This window comes from Thermomyces lanuginosus, assembly GCF_041956635.1.
Source record: "Thermomyces lanuginosus strain ATCC 200065 unplaced genomic scaffold VTN49scaffold_7, whole genome shotgun sequence".
NCBI lineage: Eukaryota > Fungi > Ascomycota > Eurotiomycetes > Eurotiales > Trichocomaceae > Thermomyces > Thermomyces lanuginosus.
Genome location: NW_027192341.1, coordinates 453,815 through 468,076, shown reverse-complemented (window position 1 = coordinate 468,076; position 14,262 = coordinate 453,815). Strand labels below are relative to the sequence as shown.

Sequence of the window (14,262 nt, the reverse complement as noted above, 5' to 3'; positions counted from 1 at the left end):
GACGCGCTGCGGTCTCGACCTACACGCTGAAATGTTCAGAGATGTCGACCGAAGAGAGCCTAAGGCAGGGTCGAATCAACGTTCTCTAACAGGGAGGCCACGAACGGAGCGTCAAGTCTCTGAGTCTGAGGACTGGTATTAAATCAAGTGTCACCATGCGTGCCCAGAGAAAGGCATCATCAAGCCTGTTGCCAACATCTCTCGCTGCCAGAAGCACTGGGATAAGTCATGCTCGCGGAAGATATCTACAACGAATGGACGAGAAACGACAGAAGGTTGAGCGGCAGAGTCAAAGTCACGAAGAAGCAGCACATGAAAGTCAAATTGGACATTCCGGTTCTTAAAGCTCCTGCGACTGACTGTTCAATCACCGAACGGGGACAGATTGTCGCTTGTGGAAACATGGCGTCCTCGATTTTAATCACGGTGATATTGCTCCGAAGCGTCGGGCCATACTGGCAAGATTGGAGAATGGGGACCATAAAATGCAGGGTCCATCGAATAAGACCACGAGAAACGGGAGTTCACTTCTGCGAAGAACAAATGACTGAGTCTTGGCCCCTATAATGATAAACTGACCAAGTTGCGCTTGAGAATCGACATTGGTGTACTAGTAGAAGTTGAACAATTTATTTTCATCTGCTCAAAGACACCCAATGTGGCTTGACACCTCACATCGGCAACCAGACCAATTGCTACCGACAATACGGATGGAATTTTGGAATATGATCACAATCGAGACACTTCAACAATTCCGAACACGATGCCTGCGAGCAAGACCGACGTTTTTACGCGCGCTACGAGCCAACTTCCTAATTGGAAAGCTGGCTGGAAGCTTTTCTCGACCAGGTCTGGTCAAGGTTGCATAGGGTTGATTGGAATCACGTGAAATGCAACGGCCAAGACCCTGCCGTATTTCCGACTGCTTCGACAAGACGAAAGACGCCGTCCATGGCAGCTCGCCTGCCCTATCCTTGACTATGCTTAGCTCTGATATCCTATAGATGTCATCCCCTTTATTCATAGCATGGTCCTGCCTTCATACACATGACATCTGAGCACTCGAACGGCGACCTGCCCCAGATGGCAGGGCCCGTGCCATTGGAGGTCGAGAAACTTGAAGCGGCTACGACAGAAGTCGGTCCCAGTCTGGATGTCGGAAACGGCGTCACCCTGACCTTGGGGGCTAATTCATTGCTGGTCAATGGTGCGCGTGGGTATGCACACCGATGGAAAAATGGCTAAGTAAAATGGGCAGATCCGCGGCCGGTCAAGGTATCAGCATATTGCGGGATTTGGACAAAGAGTACGTTTGCTCGCTTCAAGGAGTAGTTAGAGTGCATCCGTTGATGTCGGGCAGCAACCAATTCCTCCCAGGAGATCCCATTCTTCAATATTCTCGTTGCCGACGTATCCGACACAACCATCTCGATTACGTATGCGAAGCAAATAATGAAGGATGATTACGCTCCGGCCACGTTAAAATACAGCGTCAAGGCCGACGCGTGGGTCGCGGCAAAAATATGGGTAAAGCGACTGCTGAATCTTGCGTACGGCGATGCGCAGCCGTTCAAGCGGTTGATGATCCTCATCAACCCGTTCGGCGGCAAAGGGTACGCCAAAAGCCTCTACACAGAGAACGCCGCGCCGATATTTGAGGCCGCGCAGTGCAAACTCGATGTTGAGACCACACAACATGCCGGGCATGCGTCCGAGATAGCGGAAAAGCTCGACATCAGTGCGTACGATGCGGTGGTGTGCTGCTCTGGGGACGGTCTGCCGTACGAGGTTCTGAACGGGCTCGCCAAGAAGTCCAACGCGGGCGAGGCGCTGGCCAAAGTCGCGGTGACGATGCTACCATGCGGGTCTGGCAACGCCCTGGCGTGGAACACGTTTGGGACGAACAGCGTCAGCCTGGCTGCGCTGTCGATTGTCAAGGGGCTGCGTACGCCCGTGGATTTGGCATCGGTCACTCAGGCGGACAGCAGCAGTCGGCGATTGTCGTTCCTGTCGCAGTCGTACGGGATCGTGGCCGAGTCAGATCTGGGCACAGACCACCTGCGCTGGATGGGCGCGGCCCGCTTTACGTACGGCTTGCTCGTGCGGCTGATGGGAAGGATGACGTACCCATGCGATTTGGCGCTCAAGGTGGAGATGGACGACAAGGCCAAGATCAAGGAGCACTACCGCGCGTACAAGGCGCAGCGGCCGCCGCTGCGACCGGCTGACGGTGGTGAAATTCAATCCCGAGAGTTACCCCCGCTGCGCTACGGAACCACCCGAGACGAGATCCCGGAGGACTGGGAGCGAATCTCGTCGGACACGATGGGCAACTTTTACGCGGGCAACATGGCAATCATGTCCGCGGATGCGAACTTCTTCCCCTCGGCGCTGCCGAACGACGGGCTGATGGACGTAGTCACGATCGACGGCACGATCGGGCGGATGAAGGCGCTTACGATGCTCAAGGCGGTCGAGACGGGCGGGTTCTACGACTACGAGGATGTAGTGGTGCGCAAGGTGTCGGCGTACCGGCTGACGCCACGGAATCGCCAGACGGGGTTCATCAGCGTGGACGGCGAGAGCATCCCCTTTGAACCGTTCCAGGTCGAGGTCCATCGGGGTTTGGGAACAACCCTGACGAAGTCGGGACACCTTTACGAGGCCCAGGGTCCTTGATTGTACAATAACCGTGTTGAAATGTACATAAGTAGTCATGCCATTAACATACACTTAATCATCATTCACTATCCTCATCCTCATCCTCATCTTCACTTTCATCTTTCGATCGGAATCCCCATTCCACCAACCGTTGATCCTCCAAGACATCCTTCTGCGCACGCACCCGCACATTCTTCATGGGACTCGACTTGCGTAGATTCTCAAACGGTCTCAAGAGGATATCCATGGGGACATCAACACGATCTTTGAGCAATCCCTTCCCTTCTCCTTTCCCTTCCTCTGCTTCTTCATCACCATCTGGGACAATCACTTTCTCCAGCTCATCCAGCCAGATATCCATCAAATGATACCGGATCCCGTCCGGGCCATGCGGGATTTGAATCCCTGCCTGCTCTTCCTCTTCTTCGTCCTTTTTCCGGTTCGGGTTTGATTCTTCTTTCTTTTTGTCGTTTGGATCGAAGTTGATGGGGCATAGCGGACCGCGTTCGAGGAAAGAGATGTATGCATCTAGTTCGGACCACTTGTCCTCGCTGGGTTTTTCGTCGGTCTTTTGCCGTTTCGTCGCTTTTCCTCCTTTCACAGGACTCTTCTTTCTCTTCCTCCCGGACCTCGTTTCCTTTTCCTCCTCCTCGTCGTTTTCAGGAACTGTCGTCTTCTTTCCAAGATAGATCTCAAACGCAACGCCGACAAAACACCGCATCAAGAACAGATATTTATCCACCCGCAACCGGTCCAAGGCATGGAATTCTTTTCCCACAGTGATCCAGAACGCCTTGATGAAGCGTAGCCGGCTTTCGGAGGTGGGAAGGCTCGGGACGAGCGAGTAGGAGAGTGCGCGTGCGAGAGCTTGTTGCGTGAGGGGGCGGTCAGAGTGATAGAAACCTGTACTTCCATCATTAGACTTTTTTTCCAAGTCACACTAAAGAAAAGAAGGGAGGGCAAAACGGACAGAAAAATAACCCCTTCCAAATCTTGAGAAGATCAAGCAGCGTGAGATCGCGACGTGCTTGCAGGAAAAGAGTTAACGATTCAAGGGCTTTATCGCGCGTTTTCCGGTCTAAATCTCATTGTTAGCCTTTTGATTCTCTCTGATTGCTTTTGGAAGAGAATTGCTCACCAGAGGAGGCGAGCTCCTTGACGAACGGCGCTTTTTGCAGTTGCGATGCGCTAGAACTGTCGGTTGTTGCCATTGTTGTGGGATGTATCAATCCATCAATGGTATTGCATTGGATGAGGTAATCTCATTGACTGAATCTATCTTTCTCTTTCCTGGTTGCGGTCGAGTTGGAAAAGATTAGGGCTTTTTTTTTTTTCGACAGAGAGCTTGATGCTTCAACTTTTTGTTATCATGAGTTATAACTTGGTGATAAGAAGAAACATAACCTGTCCATATCCGAGATATACCTCTACCGCCTTCGTTCTCCTACAATTCTGGTGTCTGATTGGCTGGCTGATTAGCTCACTCTCATTGGCCAATGCCTCGCGGGGTGTCCGCCGGTTCAAAGGAACGTTCCTTCGCTTCCTACAAGACTTCTTGCATCATCATGATCTTCATCCGTGGCTTGTCAGAATCTATTTTCAAAATATGGTGGTTGGCGCAGAATCTGGAGCATTCTCTCCACCCTTTCTGGTATTCTTTTGCGGGAATTACCAAACCTTGTCTGTCGAAAAATGGACAAATTCCTCAAGTCTTCCTGGAAGAGTAACTATTGAGAAAGTGCTCAAGATCCTGCGCCGGTCACCATATTTTGACGGCAGCGTTCGTGTAGGTCGGACGTGATGCTGATTGATTAGATGCTGGTAAACTAGATCGGTTCTGGCATGTACTCCGTCTCGTAGACAACTGGACTGGTAACGCTTGCTTTTCGTGCGCGTTACCCTGAAAACGGGTGTTTTCTGGGGATCGGAACTGGCATTTGCGGGTTGGACATGACGTAAATCGTTGGTAATTGATTAAGTAGCTAGGTGGGCAGTTCGAAATACATAAAGAACTGGGTGGTTTTAGTTCAAGTGAAGGGATTGAGACTTTTGAAATTGCACTGCTTGGGAATAAATGATAGATACAAGCGAGACAGATCTGTCAAATACATCTTGCGTCCCCTTCCGGTATTTCGAGTCTTTTTGGTATCTTGTTTTGTTTCGCGAAAGGGTCTCTGGCGGTGGCTATTGAAACAATGCTGGTATTGTCATGCTGGGGTGCTGTATTGGATGGCAAGGCTATATTATCCTTACACTCTTGATCAGTGAGTTGTCCAGGGGCGGATAAACTGTGCTGTCTTGTCCGGGAGTTGGTTCTTGAACCGGTTTGAAGCTTTTTTCGGGGGGGTGATTGTCGGTTATGAAGTTGGACCATCTTCGTGCAATCTGTTCGAGTATGCGATTGAGGTGTCATAATCTTGAAGGGTCGTCTGGATTGATGTAAGGTTGGATGGCCAAAGTGAAGACGCGTCCGCCTTTGCTTTCTGTGCAATTATTGGTTATTGTTGGCCCTAGGGTGATGCGAAATCGCATGTTTTGGACAATTTCTGGAGCGTCAGGAATGCTTTGGACACGTTGAACTGTTCATAGCTGAGATGATGTAGGAGGAGATTGGGGGGTTTATATGGCCAATGATTGTGCTTTTAGGTTGATGCATGGGCCATGGTACCTCAATTGCATATAAATTCACCTGAGATCACGATGAGGGTGTTACGAGCGTATTGTCCAAATGTTGGGTTGGTGATGTATTTAATAATACTAACATGTCTTCTGAGGTGGTCATCCGGAGACATGATCGGGATGGTAAGCTGTGGAAGCCGGCTGAGATGGAGAGTCTTCCTTTGTTGTAGCCCATGTATGGTCATTTGTCGATATACTCGAAAATAGAGAGGTTGCCACTGTGGTTGGATGGAGTTGAACAGGATCGGAGTCCCTAAGAAAGTCATTACTCGTGTCTCATTAGGATCATATGCGATGATATATACATCGTAGATCAAGAGCATAAGTCAAGACTAGCAGCATGGATAAAGAATCATAACGCCACCGGGTATCTAACCGCGTACCATGCCAGAAACTATCATTTTTTCGATCGTGCTTCCGTGATGAACGCATTGACGAGATGCTTGTCCTGCCATCCTTGGCTGACCAGCGACTCCTGCTCACGGAGCATCCGGCCGAGATATAGAATCCGAACACGCTGTGTTGCTGGTAGCTGTCGAGAGTCAGCACTCAGCAGAGCCATTCGTATTTGAAGAGTGACCAACCTTGGCTTCCTGGTGGATCTTCCGCGCCACCACGCTGACAGGCTGTGATCGCCCCACTGTGACCGTCACGTCCGGTGCCTCTGGATCGCTCAGCCGAGCTGTCACTGAGATCAGGTCGCGTGCGCTGATCTTGCCCTTTTCCTCCCGCCGTCGCTCCTCATCATCCTCCGGGATGAGCTCCTCGTCGGACCCGTCAGCCATCATCTTACTGTCGGCGAGGTTGTCATCCTCCCCCTCGGAGCCCGCATGCTCCTCTAAGCTCTCATCTTGAGGGGGATCCGGAACAATGTTCACCGGGTCACTGACGATGCACTGCGGCAATCGATACAAGGCGCCCGATTCATCGTAGCAGCCCTCACAGAGATCGCCCGTCGGCACCGTTATGCCCGCCGCGTCAATGATGCTCTGCGCCGTCTGAAGGTCCCCATCCCGCATGAACGACAGCGCCACGCGCAGCGCGTCCCACACCTCGGGCCGCCCGCTCACCCGCGTCTCGAAGAACTCCTCTCGTTCTCGGGCCAGGGAGCTTGGTGTCCAGACCCGGCGTTTGCTGCGCCAGACGTGTGGCCGAATTGGCTGATTGTAGTGCTCCTTCAGAGGGACCGGGTCTGGGTTGTTGATTCTACTATCTCGTCTGCGCCGGCGGTCTGAGGCCGCATGATTGCTGCTTTGTGATGGTCCTTCCAATGGTGGACGCAGGCCGGGCGCCTGCGACACAGTGCCGTTGGCAACGTGGTCCGCGTTTGCTGCGCCCGTTGAATCGTGATGTGCGTCTTCGTCACGCGATTGGGCGGAGAAGCAGCACCCCTAGACGAAATCAGCTTGTGGACTCAAAAAAACGCCATTTCTTGCAGCATGTATTGCTCTCTACGACGTGACAAAAAAAAGTACAGACATGCTCAACAACAAAATCCCATTCAATTCTTACCATTTTGCACAACACACGACATCAGCCAACCTCTCAAAGCTGAGAAATTCTCCAAGATTCTATCAAGTTTAGCCGGACTGCAATAGCGCAGTGAAACAAAGAAAAAGCAGTCGGTAAATCCGTTTGTTTGGCCCAAAGTCAAGAAGGAACAGCGACACAACTCGTCATCGTTGGACGGGCAAGTAATCCGGGGCACAAAAACATCCCCTCAAAAAACTACCAGCAGGCCGAGTAAACGTCCGCGTACACCAACAGCCATCAGACGCCGCAGGCGGGAGAAACAACGGAGATAAACCAAAGTACAAGCAATGCGGGCGGAGAGCCCCCCCCCCGGCCTAGAAGCTCCTTGGTTAGTGGCATGGTTTGTTTGACGGCACTATCACATGTTGGATGACGCCGTCCTCTGGGGTTGACTAAGCCATTTTCGAATTTGAAATGAATTTCCCCATCGGGAATGGTTTTGTCTATATTTGAAATCGGTAAAATGCAACTTTGTGTTTGGAATCAGGCACTGACCAATCGGGACTTTTTGCGCATGGACCCTGTCGGTCTTTCAAGATCCCATTCAAGCAAGGATAATGTATTCAATGATCCATCGAGTACGAATACCTTTGAGGATGCGAGTCTTTGTGCCGATCATTGATCCAGGATTCATCTCCGCATTGCAGGGGCGAGGAGCCGAGTGAACCCCTTCCAGTTCGAGGGAGCAAAAGGGCACAGTGCTCTGTACATAACTACATCAATGAATCAAATCGTAACTCGTGCCTATGAATTCATCAAAGAGATGATTATGTGTAGACGATCCCTGTACTGTACAATCAGCGTGCGGTCAGTATACGCGTAATCTACTCCCCCTCATCCTCCTCATCGCTGCCAAAAATTGCCTTAAACACGGCCTCGCCGGGCCGTTCGGCTTCAAGAGCTTCATTACGATCCGGCTCGATGACGACGCGCTGCCGAGCTGTCCCGCCCTCGGAAGCGGCGGCACTCCCAGGTTCCGTCATGAGCTGATCCATGACGTCCTGCGAGACAAGAGCCAGTTTCGACGCCGCGCGGGACTCTTCCGGCTCGGGCTGTTCACGAGCTGGAGGCTTGACGTTGAACCGTTTACAGAGTAGCCGTGACGGATAGAATGGCTGAGTACTCCGTGTCATCGGTCCAAACATGCCGATCTTGGCGGCTTCTTCGGCAGGATCAGCCGGTTTCGGTGCCGGTCGGCTCATCAGCTGCTCTGCCGAGACCGATGAATCGGGAGTCTCGGAGGACTGTAGCGCGGAGCTGGCCGATGTGAACCTGGACGCCATGAGACCAGATATGGGTTTGAAGACTTCGGCAGCCCTCGCAAACTCCCGCATCTCCATCACCCAGTCGTCAGTGGAGGCGCCTGGTGCGCGCTCAGGGAGTCCATCTCTGAGCCCCGCACTGATTTCAAGAAATGCTCGGTAACGAGCACGTTTGCTCTCATCCTCGGCGTAGGGCATCCAGCCGCCAACCGCACGATTCAGCGCTTGAACCGCAGTGGCCTTTTCTAGCTTGGGGACGAGGTTCCAGAGATCCTTGCGCTTTTCCGCCTCCGACATTTCGAAGCCTTTAGGCGCCTTCTTTCCCAAAGCCGGCGGAAGATCCGTCTTGCCGGTCAGCTTCGCAATTCGATCTCGAGCTTCTGGTGTCATCCAATCAAAAATGGACTGACCCGGCAGCGGAGTCTCCCCCAAGATCTCGGCCCGGGATTTGGGATCCAAAGTAGACGCCTTTGCGGCATCAGCAGTCGACATGTAATTCCCAGAGTCTCCAGGTGTAGAGATGCTTCTGCTTCTAGACGGTTTCCAGCCCTCGGGAATTTTAGGTGGATCATAGGTCTTCCCAGATGAGAGCGATAAGCTCGACAGGGCATCTGCCAGGACGAAACCATCAAGAGGGAGCCGTCCGTCATGGCATTTTCGGACGCTGCTGAGAGAACTTTTCTTGGAAATGAACACAGGTTTACTGCTCAACAGCGGGTTTGCTAGTCCCATCCCAGGCTTGTTCTCGCTGGTTGTTTTGGCTTTCTTTTTCTTTCTCTTGTCTCCACCAATTGTTCGGTTATATGATATTTGAGGACCCATTGTATACGGATCTTCGTCATCTGAGCCAGTATCATTAAGTACCCCTACGCCAATCCCGCCCCTGCGGACCGGCGGTTTGTCCTTGAGCTTTTTGTGAGTTGCCAATCTCGCGAAGAACGGATCCGCACTATCGTCGTCGGCATCGTCCTGATCGTCTCCTGAACCGAGGCGCGCCTCTCCTTCAAAGCCCAGACCTTTGTGATCGAGCTTCCGGACAAACGCCACCATCGGAGGGTTCGGAGGGGCAAAGAGGTGTGTCTCGGCGGACTCTTCATCCGGTGACCCATCGTCGCCGAGGTTCGCTCTGCGGCGCACCTTTGGACCAACGCCTTGACCCTCTCGCCAACCCATCTTCTTCATCAGCTTGACACCCATCGTCTCGCCCTCACTTTTGAGAAGATCCATCAAGCCATCTCTGGCCGACTGGCCGGGTACCCGAAAGCCGGCAAAGGCCTCGGAGGTCTGTAAAGTCTTGGCCTCCTCTGCTTCTCGCAGATCCTCCTCGTCCATAAAATCCTCCGGTCGTTGTTGTATCCGGTCTTTCGCGCGATTCTGGCGCGACGATACAAAACTTGACGGCGTCCATCCTTCCTTGGAACCCACTGTATTGAAATACCTGTCCCGGCCAAGAAATGTTTAGTCCTGCATGTCCTTGATCCTCTGGGCGGCGTAAGCTCACCCGGCGCTGAAGCCCCCGGTGAAGGCGCCATGTAGACGCTTTCGTCCTCGTTCGTCGGTCACCTCTTGTTTCCACACTGGCACGTAGGAGCCATCATCGCGCACGCTAGGATCGAGAGGCGGGAGCGGCGTGCCGAAGAAGACATAAGGCGACTGCTGGGCTTGCAGGTCGGCCTCGAAGGCCGCCCGTGACCGCTTGCTTCCATACATAGTTACTGTTGGGCACGCGCGTCTGTCAAGCCCTCTTCCGGCCCGCCGGAAATGTGCGCTGGTGAGCAGACGGCATGCAGCGTTGCCCTTGATCTATGATCGCCCGGTCATCTCGAGCGAACATACAAATTTACGTAAGCAACCGTGGCAACTCGGCCTGATTCACGTGACCCAGTCCGCTCCGGTGCCGCCCGTTGGCAGCCATGGGACCTCTCAGGAGAGAGGAGTCAGGCGCTCTCTTTGTCCTGCGAGCAGCTCCGAGTGATAAGTGATGGTCACGGAGTGTAGTCAGGGGTCGTTAAGGATCTCGTGAATTTGCTTGCACGACCCTGTTGAGTCGCATTTGTCGGTGATCGCGGACCGCTCATTTGAATACGACATCCTCGGAGTCCGCCTGGCCTGTGCCCGCCGGCGATCCCCTCTTGACCAGATTACACGTTTCTAAAAAACCAGGTCTCTCGTTTCTTTTGCGCATTCCACGCCCACGGTAACCATAGGCGGGTCATCCCCCCGGAGGGCCGTGTGTACACCGCGTTTGGGTAGTAAGTAAATCGCCGCGATCGTATTCGCAGTCCCCAGTTGGGCTTAGCAGCTTTCAGCTCCCTTGTCCATCAATCAATCCGCCCTGACTCGGTCATTCTCTCGCTCTGACTCCTCGTCCACGCGCAGTGCTTTTTCTGCTTCCGCCGGGACTTGGAGCTCTATAAAAAGCTCTGAGAGGGCCCCGCGCGGGCTTCTCGGCTTCCAGCTATCGCTTCTCAGCCCAATCCCAACCCCGGACCAACGCCCGCCTCTGGCCTAAATTCGGCCCTGGACTCAGCTATCATAATCAATATCTATTCGGTCATTTTCCTGCCCCCCTGAGCAGGAGGATGCAAACAGCTTCAACATTCTGAACGTACGAGTCACTTCGCCTTGTTCGCCAGTGTTCGACATGTCCTCAGCGCCATCCACAGTCGTTCGCAGCCAGTCCACCACCACCCGCCCGCCAACTTACTCTTCCCGATCGTCCGATCTCCCTCATAGAACACGAAGCACGACTACACGACCGCCCTCGTCCTATTCGCATCAGCGTTCATCGTCGCAGTCGCAGCCGTATGACCGACGCCCTCCCTCTAACCACGCGGCCCTTGCCAACGTAGCCCGCCGCGATTACGAAACGAACAACGTGGCCAGTCCTCCATCATCATCCCGTCGAGAGAATTCTCGCGACCGCACCCAGGACCGCCCGCAGATGACGTACCGTGCCGACCCCGCCCGACCGCAGCATCATCGCACGTCATCCCGATCGCATCGCGACAGTGTCGACATGACGACCCCGGCGGCCCCTCCAGATGTCCAGGCGGCCAATGCCGGCCAGCCCAGGAGACGTACGATGATCACGACACCATCAGGAAACTGGGCACTTGGTAAGACAATAGGGGCCGGAAGCATGGGCAAAGTGAAAATCGCCCGGAACCTGGAGACCGGCGAGCAGGTGAGGTCCTCCCCAGTGACCGAAACTCTTAGGATCAGAATTGACACACATCAACAGGCGGCAGTCAAGATCGTCCCGCGACATTCTACAGAAGAAGCCCGTCATGGGCGTGACCAAGAGAAGGCGGATCGCTCCAAGGAGATTCGAACAGCCCGAGAAGCCGCCATCGTCTCCCTTCTCCATCATCCATATATCTGCAGCATGCGAGATGTCGTCCGAACGAATTATCATTGGTACATGCTGTTTGAATATGTCAATGGTGGCCAGATGTTGGACTACATCATCTCACACGGTAAGCTTAAGGAGAAGCAGGCAAGAAAATTCGCGCGCCAGATTGCCAGTGCCCTGGATTATTGCCACCGAAACAGCATCGTCCACCGCGATCTGAAGATCGAAAACATCCTCATCAGTAAAACCGGCGACATCAAGATCATCGACTTTGGACTAAGTAACCTGTTCTCTCCCCGCAATCACTTGCGGACATTCTGCGGCAGTCTGTACTTTGCCGCGCCGGAGCTTCTCCAGGCTCGAGAGTATACAGGTCCTGAAGTCGATGTCTGGAGCTTTGGAATCGTCCTCTACGTTCTTGTCTGTGGGAAGGTTCCATTTGATGATCAGAGCATGCCACAGCTTCATGCCAAGATCAAGAAAGGCGTAGTGGAATACCCCCAGGGATTGACGGCTGGTAAGTTCACTTCATTTACTCCGTAGAATGTCTCTCCCTAACCACTTGTAGAGTGCCGCCACCTCATTTCTCGGATGCTCGTCACCGATCCAAAGAAACGAGCAAGTCTAGCCGAAGTCATGAATCACCCTTGGATGAATAAGGGATACAATGGACCGCCTGAGAATTATCTACCTCCCCGGGAACCGCTTCAGTTGCCCCTGGATCCAGAAGTCATTGAACGGATGACTGGGTTCGACTTTGGACCTCCAGAATATATCAAGGCGCAGTTGACCAAGACTCTGGAATCCAATGATTACGAATATGCACTCGAGAATTATGCACGAGAGCAGAGCGCCCTGGCCACCTCAGCCGAGAAAAAGAGAGGCATGTTTGATTTCTACCGACGGCGAAACTCATCTAGCCGCGACAATCTCTCTACACCCTCTGCCGAGGCTGTGCAGCTTGGGAATGATCCCATCAATGCATATAGTCCCCTGGTGTCAGTGTATTTCCTGGTAAAGGAGAAACTTGAGCGAGAGCGGGCGGCTAGTGCCAGTTTCCAACCTCCCGCCACAGAGCCTGTCTCCAAGATGCCGAATCTGCCGGCACCAGAAGCGGCACATACGAATCAATACGATGTCCCGGGTACAAAGGATACGGCAGGAAGAACCAGACCGCGTGCAAGGACGCACGGTGAAGAGGAAATTGGCGAGGGAATTGAGAAACTTCACCTGAGCCACGGTCCTGCTGCGGCACAACAACCGGAAATTCCAGTGAAGAAGGAGAGTACCGCTGCAGGCTTGCTCAGACGCTTCAGCACTCGCCGTGTCAAGGAACGGGGTCGCGAGCGAGAACGCGAGAAGCAATCTGTACAGCAGACTCCGCCAGCACTTAATGTTCAACCCCCTGCAGAGATGGCCTCTCCCCTTCATCGGGGATTCAGCATGAGGCGACCGCGGCGTACCGATGCATCGCCTGCCGAAACGCAGCCATCCACACCAACGCAAAACCCAGAGCTCCTGCGCGCACCCGCCTCCATGCGTCCCCGTTCGCGATCCAAATTCTTGGGAAGATCAACGAGTGTCAATTCCGCCGATTATCGTCCTCGATTACTGGCCCGCAACTATGCAGAGATGGACAATGGCTCTGCAGTTCAGGATCCGCCTCTCACGAGTGGCTCTGATCATGCCAGCGTCGGCAGATCCAAGGCCAGGGCCGGAGATGGACCTTCTGACTCTCCCGCTCGGCGTTCGCATGCGGTCCGTACCAAGTCCCTTGGACATGCCCGATGGGAGAGCATCCAGGCTCGGCGGGCACGCCGCGAAGAGGCGCGGGAGGCGACTGTTCCGGAGGACGATGTGTCCAATGGCGATGGGGCCGCATTGTTGGAACAGGGCAATTCTGGAGAAGACCTTTCCAAGCCGGTCTATCTCAAGGGACTGTTCAGTGTGTCCACCACCAGCAGCAAGCCTCTGTCTTTCATCCGGGCGGATATCATCCGCGTGTTGAAGCAGCTTGGGGTAGAGTATACTGAGATCAAGGGTGGGTTTAGTTGCCGCCATGTTCCCAGCATCGACCTAGAGCGGGTTGTCGATGTCCCGCCGCCCAGTCCCGAACGACAGGGCCCTGTCTCTAGCCACCGACGGAGAATCAGTTTTGGTGGGCTGCGCGGTCACGATGATTCTGCCCGTGAGGAGAACCGCACCTCGCATGGTCGATCTTCGCGCCGTAACCAGGGCCCGCCGGATCGCAGCTTCGTGACGAACTCGGACGGCTCGGACGATTACGTCTCTCGGCGTGACAATGCGGGCGAACGAGTGGTTGGAGAGACAACCACGCACGTGCAGAGCGACACAGGAGCGAACCTCATTCTCCGTTTCGAGATTGTCATTGTCAAAGTGCCTCTCTTCTCCCTGCACGGGATTCAGTTTAAGAAAGTGTCGGGCGGGATGTGGCAGTATCGCGAAATGGCGAAGCGGATTCTGGACGGACTGAGACTATGACGCGCGTATCTATCCAGTTCGAGGATTATCCTATCCTATTTAATACTGGCACCTACATCTCCTTTTGAGATCGTTTACGGAAACTGGACGTTTTGAAGGACTACTTCTAATGTATATTATTTGCTGTCGGTTTCCCGTGCCGAGTCATTGTTGATGTTTGCTGTCGGTTTCTGCCGTCATGACTTACGTTGATCCCATCCATGACTCTAATGTTGTCTCGGGTTTTTGGTTTCCTGTTTATGTTTTTACCAGCTGAACAGTGTCAGAGCC

At 53.5% G+C, this 14,262-nt stretch overlaps 6 protein-coding genes across 6 annotated transcripts; 2 read left to right on the top strand and 4 right to left on the bottom strand.

Annotated features, from left to right (window-relative positions):
* Nucleotides 1-1,047: 1,047 nt before the first annotated feature.
* Nucleotides 1,048-2,679, top strand: VTN49DRAFT_7613 (uncharacterized protein; the record flags this gene model as incomplete). Its single annotated transcript, XM_069415902.1, has 3 exons — nt 1,048-1,207; nt 1,259-1,306; nt 1,361-2,679. The coding sequence occupies 3 exons, from the start codon at nt 1,048-1,050 to the stop codon at nt 2,677-2,679; spliced, it is 1,527 nt and encodes a 508-aa protein (XP_069271974.1).
* Nucleotides 2,680-2,740: 61 nt separating this feature from the next.
* Nucleotides 2,741-3,872, bottom strand: VTN49DRAFT_7612 (uncharacterized protein; the record flags this gene model as incomplete). The annotated part of the gene is made up of 3 exons (XM_069415901.1): nt 2,741-3,564; nt 3,632-3,739; nt 3,800-3,872. 3 exons carry the CDS (start codon nt 3,870-3,872, stop codon nt 2,741-2,743), a joined length of 1,005 nt encoding a protein of 334 aa, XP_069271973.1.
* An 890-nt stretch (nt 3,873-4,762) lies between these two features.
* On the bottom strand, nt 4,763-5,515 carry VTN49DRAFT_7611 (uncharacterized protein; the record flags this gene model as incomplete). Its single annotated transcript, XM_069415900.1, has 2 exons — nt 4,763-5,144; nt 5,424-5,515. 2 exons carry the CDS (start codon nt 5,513-5,515, stop codon nt 4,763-4,765), a joined length of 474 nt encoding a protein of 157 aa, XP_069271972.1.
* A 222-nt stretch (nt 5,516-5,737) lies between these two features.
* Nucleotides 5,738-6,855, bottom strand: VTN49DRAFT_7610 (uncharacterized protein; the record flags this gene model as incomplete). The annotated part of the gene is made up of 3 exons (XM_069415899.1): nt 5,738-5,872; nt 5,925-6,731; nt 6,853-6,855. The coding sequence occupies 3 exons, from the start codon at nt 6,853-6,855 to the stop codon at nt 5,738-5,740; spliced, it is 945 nt and encodes a 314-aa protein (XP_069271971.1).
* An 842-nt stretch (nt 6,856-7,697) lies between these two features.
* Nucleotides 7,698-9,845, bottom strand: VTN49DRAFT_7609 (uncharacterized protein; the record flags this gene model as incomplete). Its single annotated transcript, XM_069415897.1, has 2 exons — nt 7,698-9,573; nt 9,637-9,845. The coding sequence occupies 2 exons, from the start codon at nt 9,843-9,845 to the stop codon at nt 7,698-7,700; spliced, it is 2,085 nt and encodes a 694-aa protein (XP_069271970.1).
* A 934-nt stretch (nt 9,846-10,779) lies between these two features.
* On the top strand, nt 10,780-13,992 carry VTN49DRAFT_7608 (uncharacterized protein; the record flags this gene model as incomplete). The annotated part of the gene is made up of 3 exons (XM_069415896.1): nt 10,780-11,322; nt 11,380-12,007; nt 12,059-13,992. 3 exons carry the CDS (start codon nt 10,780-10,782, stop codon nt 13,990-13,992), a joined length of 3,105 nt encoding a protein of 1,034 aa, XP_069271969.1.
* Between the last annotated feature and the right edge of the window lie 270 nt (nt 13,993-14,262).